Here is a 16,294-nt window from a genome sequence, read left to right on the forward strand (position 1 = left end):
TAGGAAAATTAAAATATTAATGGGTATTAATATAAAACTAGGTGAGAATGTTCTAAATGACATGGATCAAGCCAAATCTAATCTTAGCCATTGATTAGGGACTTAATCTCGATCGTTGAAGACTCAACTGGAAAAGTATAAGAGGAGGCTTGTGGGCCAGTTGGAGATACACCAAAATTGGTTAGTCAATTCGATTTTCTGGAGCGGGCTTGCTGAGAAAATTCGAACAAGTACATAACAGAGAGGCAGAGAGGGGCAACAAGTACATAACAGAGAGGCAGAGATAGTGCCTGAGGGTCAGCGCAGTGACCAAAGAGGCTGATGCAGAGGCAGCTAGAGACTGCGCAGAGGCTGAGGGGCTTGCGTGGGTGACGCAGAAGGCCAAAGAGCTGACGCAGAGAGGCAGAAGGCTGACGCAAAGGGTTCTAGAGCTACGTTAAGGCTAGCAGGGCTGACGCAGAGCCTTGGAGAAGCGTCGAAAGGATTTTCGTGGGGCAGACTTGCTGAATATCTGTCTCCGAGAAGAGGTATTACTGCTGTGTAACAATCTCTGTTGGGTGAGCCAGTTCGGCACCCTAGTTGTACTCAAGAAATCTGCATAATAATAAAACCCTCAGAACTGTTGCACCGGTTTTCCCGCATTGGGATTTTTCGGGGACGATTGTCCAAAAATAACGGTGTCCCTAGTGTGTTTGTCTCAGTATTTCAGTTGATGATCTGCATATGAGTTAAGGTTGCATCTGTGTCTATTTTCAGTATTTATATTTATAAATAACTTGTTAATGTAATAAACAAGTGGAAGAATTTAAACCAGAGGATGCAGTAGGGATTTCTAACGGGTTAGACTTAGAAATTTCAACAGAGGGCACACAAACTTGTAGCTTCCACATCTTTCCCACCTCAAGTTTGGTCACATAATTCCACAAGGGTGTCAATGCTTTTCCCTCTTGCATTTCAGTGTCCTCTCCATCCCCTTCCTCTTCAAACCCTTCCTCCTCATCATACATTGGATCACTCATATGGGGACCACTATCCTTTTCTTCTTCTTCCCTTCTATTCCTACTCCCCAACACCATCATGAAAACCAAAAATGGAATGATACATATAAGCCAAAAGAACACCATTTTGGAATATGAATATAGATGGACAACCTACAATGGAATAAGCAGGATAAAAGAATGGGAAAGAGTAGGAGAGGGAGGAGAAAAAAACAAACAACAATGACAAAAAAATGAGGAAGTTTGGGGTTTGCACTTACCTCTTTAGCTCTTGTAGATGGCAACCCTTCTTTGCTCCTCCAAGCTCCTCCTAGCTCCTCCTCCTCCACCCCTCCAAGCTCTCCTCAAGCCTCTCTTTTCCTCTCTTCTCCTCTCTTCTCCAAGCTCTCCAAAAACACAAGAATGAGGAAAAGAGGGGGAAATGCCTTTCAACCCCATCTATCATTTCCCTAACTCACCATAAACACACCCCCAACCCAAGTTAAAGCACCAAAAAACTTTAAAGAAATAAAAAAAGGTGGGCCTCCGAGGAACCACTGCTTCGTCCCTCGGATCTGCTCAGGATCCGCCCAAATCCGTGCCCAATCTTCCGCAGATCCGAGGCGGATCCCTGTTTGAATCTGCGGATTGAAAATCTAGAACCACGGATTGGGCCCGCACAATTCCGGATTTCCAATAATAATCCCAATCCAACAGAACAACAAATCCAATTTTCGGATCTGCGGCTCCGTCGGAGGATCACCCAAGGATCCGTACATGACGCGGTTTTGGCCTTGGATCCTTGGGGGGGGGAGGATCATGCAACATTGGTCCCAAGTGTCTGACATATTAGAACACGTGATGGCCAACTGTCAAACATGCATGGGGCACATGTCCCTACAATGGATATGTACCATGTATGTCCAACACTCTGGCATCACTTGTTCACATGACTGACACACAACATTTTGGTCTGAGAGGACATGTCACATTTCCTAACTACTAATTGATGGATGCAAGCGTCAGTATTGAAGTTCGCACTAGGATTCTAAAGGGTGTTATCCTAGGCCTTAACATGTCTACATTCTCTGCTCAACATGGTTTTGTACTGGCCCATTCACAGTGCTTGAGGACTCCAACAACCAGCCCACCTCTCGGTCTGTTCACTTCTCCTTGGCCGCAAGTTCCACCAGTTATTCACATCCTCTCTCTTTTGCTCAATACCAAGATTTTATCAGCCTTCCACTCTCCAACCTTTCTCTTGTATTAGCGCCATACCTTATGCTCTCTTTTAGTTTTTCCTTTTTAGCTACACATTTAGTGGCTAGTCTCTACCCTGCTCTTAGATCTTACTATCTTTATGCGTTTAGCTTTTTTTAGGAGATGTCTTGGCACCCCCACTTTGTACAAACACTGAAAGTAATATCTTGGTCCTCTTGACCTTCTTTTGTAGTATATTGAATAATTGATATAATTATCTTATCTTATTTTATGACTTTTAATTATGTTGGTTACTTAGCTAGTGCTCCTGCTTTTAGTAGAGTAGTGATAGGAGTTGCTTTCATATTTCCACCATGTATTTATGTGTGTTTTACTTTTAAGTCCCATTGACCAACATTATGGTCATTATTTGAAAATTAATAAAACTAGTTTATCTTATCTTATTCTCCAAGTCAAATATTCATGTAAAACTAGAAATCTGCGTAAGTACTCAACATTCCTTTTGGAATTTATGTTAATCCACCAAACTATCTGTTTATTGACTTTAAAATCGTTGAAGAACATACATGCAAGCTTGCAATAACTACAATAAAGGATGCCTGTGAAATCTAGAAACAACGTGATGAAAACCTGAAACTTTGCTAGATCGTAAACATGGTTGCAAAAAACATAGAGCTAAGTTTAAATTTCCTGTCATTAACTCAAAAATAGGAAATTTGAGAACAAGACTATCATAGAATACTCAAACGCCAAAGTGGAAAAAAACTAATAAATTTATATAATGGTCTAACAAATCATCATAAGCACCCAATAACAATTCTAGAATGTGACCAGAATTTTGAACTACAAGACTTTGAGATTTTCCAACATCACTAATTATGATTTTCCGATGCCTTACTGGAAAGAACAAACACAGGGACCTGCTACCCACCTTACCACTCACTGATACTAGATCACCTTCATTATATTTCGACCGCAATTTATCAAGAATCCAAGTATTTGTGAATCGTACTCCACGGAAATATCTCTTCAAATGAATATAAACAGTCCTTTTTCCCTTATCCTGATAATCTTCATCACTTCTAGTACGATATTCATCACTGCTAGGGATTTCACACCCAATAATGACTTCAACAATCCCACCACTATACCCTGCCCTTCGTCCTCTGCAAAAATTATGTACCATACCTTTAGTCAAAAAATAATAAATATACACAACATTCAGACTTATTTCTAAAATAAAACATCCACTGTCAAAACAACTGGAGACATAATCTAGTTCAGTGAAAGTCTCCTAGAAGATAAAAGAAAGCAAAATATGGTAACTTGGTTTTGAATGTATAAAACAATTAGGACATGAGAGTCGAGACTTGATGAGAGCACTAGTCTTTGCTGATGCAATATAGTACGTTATTCAGTTTCATTTTGTAAAATGCTTGCCATGGGCATGAAAGCGAACAGATACACACTTGCCTTGGGCTATGTTTATATTGGCCTGGAAGATCAAGGTGTTATCTAAGGTTTTCCATTGATTCAATTCAGATCTAAACAAAATTTTAATAACCAACCTCATATATTCCCTCTACTGAAGATACAAACTTTGACAGTAAATTGGACACATTATCAGCAATGTTCCATCAAAAATCTGATATGGCAGGATACAGGTATGCAGGGAGGCATGCCCAGTATGTGTGAAGAGGGCCCCAAAGTTCACAGGATGGTAGGGTGCATAAGGGACATACCCTAACAAACAGGACCCTGCATCAAATATAAAATTATATACTAAATAGCAATATAAAAATATAAAAAGACTCAGTGATTTGTAATCAGTTGATGATTATTAACAAAGAATGAATCACAATTAAGTGTAGTTTTGAAAAACACACTGACATTATCAACATTTATTAAAGCTACAACATCCGATGGGCTTGAGAAATGGACTTTTAAACAATTTGCAGGAGGATTTAGAGTGAAACCAGCAAAAAATTATTGGTGTTGTATGATTCTAGCCACCATCGAGATATTCTCAAAAATCCATTACTGTCAAATATTACCAAAAAGAAAGCCAAAAATCGAACTTAGAATGTGTCCAATGTGTCAATGTCAATTTGAGTGAAAAAGTGTACAAAATCTACTGTCGTTATTATTTTACAGCCACTGTTAAGCACCAGCAAGATATCTTCAAAAAAAATGGTTCCTTTGGTTCAAGATTTGAGGCTTTATGCTGTCCAAAAACACTGGTCAGACTCACTATTATGAGGGGAGGAAAAAATTATAATAATAGCAATTCATGTAATTTTTCTTATTTTACTCACTTCAAACCATGACCCAGCAGCAGTGATGTCTAGAAGCACCCCAACTGATAGAAATTCCAGACATCCCCATTTGCAGGGGGATGCCAAAATTTGGGATGAGGACATACCAAACTATGTAGCTTTCATGTATACAACATAGCGTACAGATGTACATGAGATGTTGAGGTTTGTAGCTCAAGCAAGTACTTTTGCACAGGTCTAAGTGTCTAGACATGCAGAAGTAGTCTAATTGAGCCCTAACCTTAGCAATTACTTATTAAAGTCATTGACTTTTATAAGATAAAGTGACTTAATCTAATGAAATGCAAAGGTTATTTGCATTACTGAATTAGATTAATTTCAACCATTAATCTCAAGTGATGTTGATGTTGAAATATGTAACTAGGTTCCGTCTTCATAAATATGAAATGTACTCTTGATTTTTGTATATTGTAAAAAGAAAGAAAATTATTATTGTTATTTTTTATAGCATGGGTTTCATGCTCAAGCCTCAAAGTCATTTTATTTAGAGGTCAAGCACCCATTGAGTGCTTCTAGGGTTTGTCATAGAGTGAAGAAGTCAATAGAGTCATTGTCATATGAAGATGCCATTGGGCATATTGTAACATGCCAAAAGAATTATTTTTGTATTGAAAGTATCAAAATACCCCTCCAAGACCAAGTCGGCCTCATTAAGGGATGTCATCCTCCTTGGAAACCTATATATAGGAGAGAACTTGACTGCCTATGGACACTCACTTCTTATCATCTAAGCGAAGAAGAGGCATAAGAAAGGCAAGCGAAAAAAGATAGAAGGACGAAGGACGAAGGTTTTGTGTTATGTCTCTCTCTCTCTCTCTCTCTCTCTCTCTCTCTCTCTCACGTGCGAAGATAAGGCTAGGGTTTTGCAGCTACAAGGTCGAAGAAAGGACTTTTAGATCACCTACTAGCTCTAGAAGGAGAAGCAACCTAAGCGAAGGAGCAAGGAAGCCTTGGAAGCCCTAATTTCCCTCACACGTGTGGACACACCAAGTGTTGCAGGGGCCGAAAATTTCAGACCTGCATGGAGGCCAAAATTCTGTAGTTGGGGGTTGAAATTGTGCAGCTGGAAGAGATTTGGTTGGGTTTGACTTGGATAGAAACAGCATATCATCAAGAAGGCCTAGCTTGTCTTGGAAGGGTATTAGTCTTTGTCTAGAGGTCTTGGAATTCGTCATTTGAAGAATCTATAAGAAGAGGAGATTTTTGGGTTTTCCTCTCAAGAGGAGAGGCTTTGGCCCTGGGTTGAAACCTACATCTTGTGTTCTTCTGTACTATTGATAATCATGTTTTTGGTAGTTGTTTGAAGATAAGAACAACATAATAATAAGTGAAAAAGCTAATAATCGAGAAAAAGTAAAAATACATCACAAGCAATTATTAAGTATAAGAAAAATCATCCTAAGTATAACCCTATCGATTTCTCAACAGTTGAAATCTAATCTCAACCGTCAACCACTTTGGAGATTAATGTTATGGATTTAGTCAATAACTCAAACGAATGTTACCAAACTCGGAATCGGCAATAAATCTGTGAGGCAAAAGAGCGAAGAGTTTTAATCGGGTCGGGAAAAAATCGGTGAATCCAATAAATAAAGATATACACATTTATTGAATTAAAAGAAAAAAAAAAATTCAATGATATTCAATAAAGCCATGTCCAAACAATGCATAATATCAATAGATGTCCAAAATATCATGAATGAATAAGTATCTCATATATGTTATGAGTCAAAACATGATCCAACGAGCTAAGTCCCAACTCCTAATCAGTGACTACATAAAACTGGAAGCATTTGCTTCTAAAAGTTTACAAAATACTGCACACTAATCAGTAAAAAAGTAGTAACTAAGACTCTAAGAGTGAGAACTAGAAGTGACTCCTCCCACTCCTTCGCTTGCTTGACTCTCAAAATTCTCCAAGTCATCTAGGCTTAAAAGAGGAGCCTCCTCTGATTGGACTTAATCTGTTGCATTTGTAGTATGCAGATCTATCTCTTCAAGGTCGATTGGTGAATGATCCAAACCTGTCATTATCATGAAACATGGAAATGTGAATTAAAGTTTGAACTTTAAAGTGCAAATCAAATTATGAAACCTTCAAATTCAAATGCAATTACGCATGACTAAGCCAAGCCTTTTGTTCCTCAAGGCTTAGTGTCTCGACTCTCACCTAGTATTTGCTTGTTGCGAAGTCATAGATTGTAATGGACAAATACAAGGTCATTTAAGTGCTTTTGTGTCAATCAATTACACTTCTTAGTATGTATTTTCTCAAACATGCTCCAGTTGCACTCACAACCTAAAGCACTGCATGATTGGTTTAAGATTCGAATGGCGAACCTCTTCAAATCTGGTGTATCACTACCAAAGTTTTGCCACCAAAGACCTAGCAAGTGGCTAGGTTCGTGAGTAGTAAGTATTAAGTACTAATCAAAGATGATAAATACTAGAAAGACAACCAAATTTAATGAAACATTCAATAGACAAAATAAACAAATTTAATGAATTGATGAAACCTTCAAGCCTCAAAGAGTACCTAGCCACATCTTAGTCCTTTCTTGTATGGCACTGGCATAGGCAAATAATTTCGCTGATGCCCTATAATCCTATAGTTGGGCAAAGACATGGCTTCGAACTTCTTGATCAGGGAAGCACCTTTCAATGCATGTCGTAAGTCCTCTGCCAACCTCCCCATCCTCGTCAAATTTGTTCTTATCATCAATATATTGTGGGTTTAAGAAGTACCCAGCAACATGTAAGGACGGATGCAATTGCCTATCCCAATGGGCATCAATAATGTCCCAAAGAGGCATATATTTGCCCTCCTCATCCCCATATCTTCTTTTGATGGCCTCCTTTGTGAGATCCATCGCCTCATAAATGTAACCAATAGCGGGTTTGTCACCATCAACCATCCTGAAAGTTCAAAATTTCAAATTCAATGAAATATGAAACTTTGAAAATGAAATGAAGCTTGAAATGAAATTTTAAAAATGAAAAATGTAGGAATTTACAGGGTAAGTTCCTTAGACAGAACACCAAAGGACACCGCTCACAAACAGATCACAGATTAATACACCAGTATTGTTGACGTGGTTAAAAACCCTCAAAGAGGGAAATAGTCCATGGCCTGAGCCAACGCGTCCACTTCAGGCAATTTATTAATAAAAGAATGAAAATTTACATAAGCTTTTCTCATGAATGGTTACACTACAAATGACCCTCCATGCTCTTTAAATAGAGATCATGGACCAATCAGGTGTTAAGCCACGGATCAAGTGTTGGTAATACCGAGGAGAGAATGAATTGTCGGATTGTAAGTTACAAAAGTACATAGTAAAGAAACACACTTTACCTAACTCTACACTAGACCAAGTTATACTTAACTATTTCCTATGTGTCAGACTAAGTTGCAGGAAACGTGGCCCTAGGGGTCGTTTCCTCTCGGGAAACGAAACGAAACGCGTTTCCACGTACCGTACAGCCCGCGTTTCCCAATTGAATTGTGTTTTTTTTTTAATTTTTTGTTTTTTTCAAATTTGTTTTTTAATTTTCTAGATGTGTGTCTAAAGTTATAAAAGTGAATTTTTGCCCTAGTGTTGACATGCAGTTCATGGTAATGTTAAATTCTTAAAGTAAAAGTGATATTCTCCTTTATTTTCCATTTTCATCCTTTTACTTAAATTTTTAACATTACCATGAAATGACTCAGGATGTTTGAGAGTGGTTTCGCCCTCATTGGATTTCATATGGAGAAAGTAGAATTTTAGATCTCACTCAAAATCCAGCAGACTTATTTGTTTTTCAGGATTTCAGGATTGAGGGGGTTGCAATGTTTCCATTGGATTTTATCATGTACTAGGGTATGGAACTTCTATTTAATCAAGAGAACCAAGCCCTCTATGCAGGGGAAACTCCCAATAATCAAAATCATGTAGGGTACTAGGGTATGAAACGTGTATTTAATCAACAGCACTAAGGTCGTTCGACTATGTAGGAGGAGACTCCCAATACAACAGTGGTCCTTCTAAAGAATGGGATGTGGATGCAGAAAATCCTGATTTGGATCTCTCTCTTGCAGCCTTATAGTCTTTATTGTACTTGCAGCCTCATATATTAATATAAATAAAGGCTAATTTTGAGATTTGGATATCTAATAAAGGTTGCTTTTGGATATTCCGATATTTTTATTTTCATTATGTGATCATTCATGAGTAAATGTGATGTAAATTAAATCTTAATGTTTAAGTGTAATAAATTATAATGTATCATTTATGCTTTATGATTGCACACACACACACACACATATATATATATTTAAATATTTTCTATATATATATATATATATATATATATATATATATATATATATATATATATATATATATATATATATATATTCGCGTTTCCCCGTTTCCAAAATTTGGGGAGGTCGCGTTTCGTATCGCTTCCCGTTTCGGAAACTCGTACCCGTTTCCCCGTTTCGTGTAACTTAGGTGTCAGAATATCCTAACATCCCCCCTTAAGAACAACTTGGGATAGGATTGAAGGATGTACAAATATGACACAATAGGAGAAGGAAGGAGGCATTAGAACCTATGCCCCCTTAGTGACAACTTCCTAAACTCCAACCATAAATCGAAGCTTAGTAAACTTCGCCTCTGTGAGAGCCTTTATAAAGATGTCTGCAACTTAATCATCTGTTGAACAATATTGCACTTCAAGAACATGGTCGTGAATGAGATTTCTAATGAAGTACATGTGCAGTTCAATGTGTTTGCCGCGCTGATGTTGGACTAAATATTTGCATAGTTGAATGGCACTTTAATTATCACACCAAAGTGTAGTCGGATGCCGCTGCTGAAAGCCAAACTCTGACAGGATCTGATGAAGCCACAGGGCTTCCTTACTAGCTTCTACGGCACCACAATACTCTGCTTCTGCTGAAGAAAGAGAAATGGCACTTTGTTTCTTGCAATCCCATGTAATAGGTCATGAACCAAGAGTGAACACATAACCTGCAGTAGACTTCCGATCATCAGGGTCACCAGCCCAATCAGAATCAGTGAAACCAACCAATAGAGGAGATGCTTTTGCATTGTAATGAATCCCAAACTGAATTGTACCTCGAACATAACGAAGTATTCTTTTAGCTGCTTTCCAATGACTTTCATGTGGGTTTTGCATAAATCGAGCAATAAGGCCAACAGCAAAGGAAAGGTCAAGACGAGTATGGGTCAGATACAAAATTTTTCCTACAAGTTGACGGTATAAGGTAGCATCAACTTCAGGGGAAGTACAAGTGACTGAAAGTTTGGCTCCAGACTGAAAGGGAGAAGGGGTTGGCTTACAGTGTTCCATGTGAAAATGGCGTAGAAGATCACATGCATACTTGGACTAGGAAAGAGAAATACCTTCCTTGGATTGCAAGACTTGAAGACCAAGAAAATAATGCAAGCGCCCTAAGTCTGTCATTTCAAACTTCTTTTTAAAGCTGGACTTCACATGGTTTATAAGGTTGGGATCACTACCATTAAGGATAAGATCATCAACATAAAGAACAAGAATGATAAGAGACTTGCCCACTTTCTTGGTGTAGTCAGTATTGTCAGAATGACACCTAGAAAATCCAGTTTTTAAAAGAAAGCTATCCATTTTGGCATACCAAGCCCGAGGGGCTTGCTTGAGACCATAAAGTGATTTCTTAAGTCGACATACAAGGCTAGAGTCTGTTTGTATAAAGCCAGTAGGTTGTTCCATATAGATTTCTTCATGCAAGTCCCCATGCAAGAAGGCAAATTTAACATCCATCTAATGGACTTCCCATTTGAAAGAGGCAACAAGGGAAAGAACAAGGCGGATAGAGTTCATTTTGGCAACAGGGGAGAAGGTTTCAGTATAGTCAATGCCTTCAACTTGTGAAAAACCCTTAGCAACAAGACGAGCTTTATGTTTATCAACTTTTCCATCTGGTCCATACTTGGTTCTGTAAACTCATTTGCATCTAACAAGTTTTCGTCCCTTTGGAAGGGGAACAAGATCCCATGTATCATTTGCCAATAATGAACGATATTCTTCATTCATAGCTGCGTCCCAATCTGGATGGCCTGAAGCTTCTGTAAAGGTGTCAGGATCATAATTAGTTGAAGCTTGAGCTAGTAAAGAAGAGGCTTTATCGAACTGAGAACGTGTATGTCACTGATCTGTAGGATCACCGGCAAGAGCACCTGCTGCATCCCGAGTAGCAGAGACCCATTTTGGAAGCTGAGGAGCTGAAGGAGGAACCTGAGAAGGTGGGGGAGGATTGTCATCCTCGCTGTCATCATCTGAAGAAGAAATATTTTCAGAAGTAGAAGGGATAGAGAGAATTGGCACATCCGCCGAACTAGGCTCGTAGGCCAATATATTTTCAGCAAACTTTACATCTCTTCAAATGATAACATTTTTGGACTTTAGTGGAACAAGTTTGTATCCTTTGACATCTTCAGAATATCCAACAAAAATACATTTTTCACTCTTAGGTTCTAAAGCTTTATGTTTCTCATCTGGAATATGGGCCCATGCTTCACTTCCAAAAACACGAAAGTGACTTACATCTGGTTTAATTGAGCTCCATGCTTCTTCTGGAGTGATATTCTTTAAAACCTTAGTAGGAGTGCGATTTATTACGTAATTTGCACAATTAATTGCTTCTGCCCAAAAATTAAGACTAAGTCCTTTAGATTGAAGCATACAATTAGCCATTTCCTTTAAGGTGTGATTCTTCCTTTCAGCTACACCATTTTGTTGTGGAGTATATGGAACAATATGTTGCATTTGAATTCCATACTCAGTGCAAAAGTTGATGAATTTGTTGTTAACATATTCTCCGCCATTATCAAATCTTAGCTTAAGAATTTGATGTCCAGATTGTTTTTCAACAAAGGCCTTAAAGGCCAAGAACATGTTAAATACTTCACTCTTGAGTTTTAAGAAGTATACCCAAGTGCGTCTGGAGAAATTAGCAATGAAAGTAAATAAATACTTGTAGGCAGAGAATGAAACAACTGGAAGTGGACCACATAAATCACTATGCAAAAGTTGTAAAGGGGTTGAGACGTGCCAAGAGGCATGTTTTTCAAAACTATCCCAATGATGTTTTCCGAGTACACATCCGGAACAAACACCATCTCTGCAAGATACCATTGGAAGACCTGTCACCATATTTTCTTTACATAGATTCTGAAGGGAGCGATAGTTTAAGTGACCAAATCGCTCATGCCAAAGTTTGTTCACTTCATCATTATGAACAACAAATACCGAGGGAAGATTTGATGACCCAAAGTTGTTAAACTTATACAACCTTGTAGAATCATCAGCAATGCCAGTAGCTGAAATCTGTCTAGGATCTCTTAGGTCCTTAGTTACAACATCGTGAGGTAAAAATTCAACAATTTTACCTTCACCTGAATGAGTTATCTGATATACAGATAGAAGGTTGCAGGATAAGGTTGGAACACATAATACATCATTGAATTGACCATTGTCTATATGAATAGTTCCAGTCCCTACAACACTAAGAGATCTATCATCACCAACATATATATTTTTGGTGTTACAATCATTTAAAGAAGAAAACATGGCTTTGTTTTCATGTGATAAAAAGCTCCAGAATCAATAAGCCACTCATGAGAATGAGAAGAAGAAGATACATTTAGTGCATATCCAGACCGAGATGCTTGACAACCACATGCAGAAAGTGTTATTCCCGAAGATGAAGTTGAAGTTGTTGAGTGCTCCAAATGGATGTTATGCTTCTTCATTGTTGCTTCCAAGGCTTCCATCTTCTTAAAGCATTTGGATTCTAAGTGGCCATCTCGATTACAAAAGTGGTAATGTCTATCAGTCTTCTTCCCTTTGTTTTTATTTGCCTTAGCATTTTGTTGAGATGATTTTTCATTTTGAGACTGAAATGGCTTGGGACCCTTGTTTGGTTTAGGGCCATTCTTTTTAGGATACGGCTTCTTAGGATTCTTTCAATTTGGTTGCTGTTGGGCGGCTAAGGCTTTCTTAGAAGAGTTTCCAAGATTAAGAAGACCAAGATGTAAGAGTTTTTCTTGTTCTCTTATTAAAGAATCACAAAAGGCATCAAAGAAAGGGGACTTGTAGTCTTGTCCTTGAGAAATGAAGGCTTCTCTTGTAGAACGGAAGGTTGAAACAAACACAGAGTAGGCTGGTCCCAACTTAGTAAGAATGGAATAGATAAGGTTACCATCTTCTTTCTTAACCTTAACACCTTCCAAGAGAAGTCTAAGGGTCTTGAACTTGGACAAAAAATCTTCAATGGAAGAAAAATTATTGGGGTCCAATGTAAGCAACTCATTTTCAAGTAGATGGGCTCTAAGTTCATTTTTAATTCCAAAAACTTTAGTGATCTGCTTCATTGCTTCATTAGGAGTATCAAGTTCTGCGATATGGAATCTAAGGCCTGAAGAAATAGACATCCCTATCAACCCACGTGCTTGATCTTGCCTATTTTCCCATTTGGCTGCCTTATCTTCATCTTTCGGTTTGGTTTCTTGGCCTAGGTTATTCTGTAAAGACCTTTACTTCTAAGTAAGTTGGTGTTGTCAAGAATAACTTGGCATGGACTTTCCATTTTAACAAAAACTGAAGCTATAGATGTTGAAACTAAGTGTTCCAATGGAAAGATCTCGAAAAATTAGGCTGATTCGAAAAAAACGGCTCTGACAACGGCTTCCGGATGAAGAAGTTATGGGTTTTTGAAGAAAAGTTGTTGAAGATGCTGACAAAATGCAGGAATGTGCGGAAATGAATGATAATGTTATATTTAAAAAAAACCCGCCCCCTTTCCAAACTTAATCTAATTAGCTCAACAAAAAGAAAGACTTGAACTCAAGACCTCTATTCTCATAAAGTAGCTTTGGACCAAGTGAGCTAGATTAAAAGGTTAGTAATTTTTGGAAAAGAGGAAGGGTTTTTTTTTTTTTAGTCACTGAAGCTTTGGGGTGCGTGCTTACTTGAGAAAGCTCTTTTTTGCCTACAAAACAAAAAATGCAAACCCGAACACGAACATACAAAAAAACAAACCTTACTGCTTGAAGTTAGCTTTAGCCGGAAACTAAATATTTTCCTCAATGTTCCTGATTTTCCAAGATCACACTAAGGCGCGGCAGAAAAAAGCATACGCATGAGAAAAAAAATCCTTCCTTTCTATTTCTGATTTGCCCAAATAGCACAGAGTCACGGGGCAAAGAGCATACGTAGAAATGAATGGTATAGATCCGGTAATAAAAAAAACGAAGAGCTAAATGAACCGAAATAAACAGAGAGAAAATAACTAAAAACTGCAAATAAACATTGTATACCTCCAGATCTTAAAAATGACGTAGCTAGGGCTACTGGAAAACTTTTCACATCAAACGAAAGGGGTTCCTCACTGGAATAGATGCTCCTAACACAATAGAGCAGTCCTCTCGGCCTGAAAGCAGTCAGTAACAATAGATCTAGGAAATGACAGTCGGATGCAATTCTACCGGCTTCATATTTGGATCACCAACGGATGTGGCCCTCAAATAAATCTGATACCATGTAGGAATTTAGAGGGTAAGTTCCTCAGACAGAACAACAAAGGACACCGCTCACAAATAGATCACAGATCAATACACCAGTATTGTTGATGTGGTTAAAACCCTCAAAGAGGGAAATAGTCCACGGCCTAAGCCAACGCGGCCACTTCAGGCAATTTATTAATAAAAGAATGAAAATTTACATAAGTTTCTCTCATGAACAATTACACTACAAATGACCCTCCATGCTCTTTAAATAGAGATCATGGACCAATCGGGTGTTAAGCCACGGATCAAGTGTCGGTAATACTGACGAGAGAATGAACCGTCGGATCACTACATATCATGACCGTTGAATTGTAAGTTACAAAAGTACATAGTAAAGAAACACACTTTACCTAACTCTACACTAGACCAAGTTATACTTAACTATTTCCTATGTGTCGGAATATCCTAACAAAAAAGTTAAAAGACTTGAAGCACCTGAGAACTCAGACAAGGGACTCCATCACAATAATAATCTCTTCGGCATCTTTCCAAAAACCATCATTAAACACAAGTGCAACAATTTCAATGCCTTTGAGGGCCTTGGAATGTTTAGATGCCATCCACTCAGGTCCCAAGAATATCCTCTCCAGATTTATCTTTTGCTCAACCACAAATTGCAAAGATATGAAATTTGTTATAAATTTGGACACTGCAGGTCCAACAATTTCTTTACCTTCAATGTATTTTCTCATGGTGTTTAGGACAATAGTGTGATTGTACAAGTATTTGGTTATGGATTTTGCCTTCTCCACAACCTCATGCATCCAAGGAAGCTTACCAATGTCCTCAAGCATGAAATCTATGCAATGGAGAGCACAAGGGGTCCATAAAATAGTGGGGTGCCTAAGCTAAAAATGTCTACCAACAGCCATATAATTAGCTGCATTGTCAGTGACAATTTGTACAACGTGTTCTTCTACCACTTCTTGAATGACTTCCTCCATCATTTCACAAATAAGTTGGGCGGTCTTAACCTTGTCTTTGGCATCCATTGATTTGAGAAACATTGTCCCTGTTGGACAAGATATAAGGCAATTTATTAAAGTTATATTCCTCTGATCTATCCATCCATCACTCATGAAGGTTCACCCTGTTTCTAATGGAATGAATCTCACATAGCACAAGCATGACATCTTCAACACACTCTAAGAACAAATTTGTCATAAGGCTCTCTAATGAAGGGGCTTTGAACCCTGGACCTGCAATAGCAACTGTATCAATCATAGCTTGCCAATAAGGAATTCAAGCACAGTGGAAAGGTATGTCGAAATAGTACCAAAAGTTAGCAATGGCCTTCATTGCCTGACTATGGACATTTATTTTTCCAACCAATGGCATCCAAGGTAGGTTGGGAACCAGGTTTTGTGCTGGGAGCAAAAAAATGTTTATGTTTCCACCTCCAGTGTTGAATGCAGGAGAATTCAATTGACCTTGAGTTTGACTTGGACTTTGAGGCATGTGTTGGAAACTTGGGCCCGGATTTAGGATTCAACAGAGGCAGATGACAAGGGGGTATTGGAAGAAGAATGACCAGCTCCAAGAGTTCCTACTTCTACACTTTGCTTTGTTTTCTTGGGGTTTTGCTCATTCAACATATCAAGGGCCAAGATTGCTTGGTGTTTGACATCTTGGTCAACGTTTATACAGAGACCTATATCATGGTAGAGTATCTGTGCAAGGTGGTACTTGAATCTATAAATGCCTCCACTACATTTTCCTTCGCAAAATTTACAAAGGAGCCTGGGGTCTTCAGGAAACTTGTCGCAATTATTCTTTTTCCAATGTTCTATGTATAACAATCACTTAATCAATTTCTTCTTTCAATAGCAATCACTTTATCCAATAATTTCAATCTTCCAATGATAGTAAGCAATTGTAAATAGAACATTAAACCAAATGCATAGTAGAAGACATCCAAGAACAATAGAGACACAGAGATTTGGTCAAAGACCAAGGAAAAACCCCACAAGGGGGAAAACCCTTTCCAAATTCTTCTTCTATTAGATTGTCATCAAATGTTCAGCAGAGAGATACATAGTCCAAGTACATCAACAATGAGTCAAAGGTCAAAGCCTTGACTAGTCAAATCAACCAACCAAGATCCAGTCAAATATGAGCAAGAAAGTCAAATCTGGTCAAACTT

The 16,294-nt window shown here is 38.2% G+C and overlaps 1 protein-coding gene across 4 annotated transcripts in view; it reads right to left on the reverse strand.

Moving 5' to 3' along the window:
• The window catches only part of LOC149233725 (ATP-dependent DNA helicase homolog RECG1, chloroplastic/mitochondrial-like), a 513,467-nt gene that overhangs the window by 406,283 nt on the left and 90,890 nt on the right, over nt 1-16,294 (reverse strand). For all 4 annotated transcript variants that reach the window (XM_089379840.1, XM_089379841.1, XM_089379839.1 and 1 more), the window contains one exon: nt 3,130-3,364. In XM_089379840.1, coding sequence (XP_089235966.1) covers nt 3,130-3,364 — 235 coding nt within the window. The remainder of the gene's footprint in view (nt 1-3,129; nt 3,365-16,294) is intronic.

This window comes from Pinus tabuliformis, chromosome J (assembly GCF_031772625.1).
Source record: "Pinus tabuliformis cultivar Carrire ecotype Pingquan chromosome J, CPIR1, whole genome shotgun sequence".
NCBI lineage: Eukaryota > Viridiplantae > Streptophyta > Pinopsida > Pinales > Pinaceae > Pinus > Pinus tabuliformis.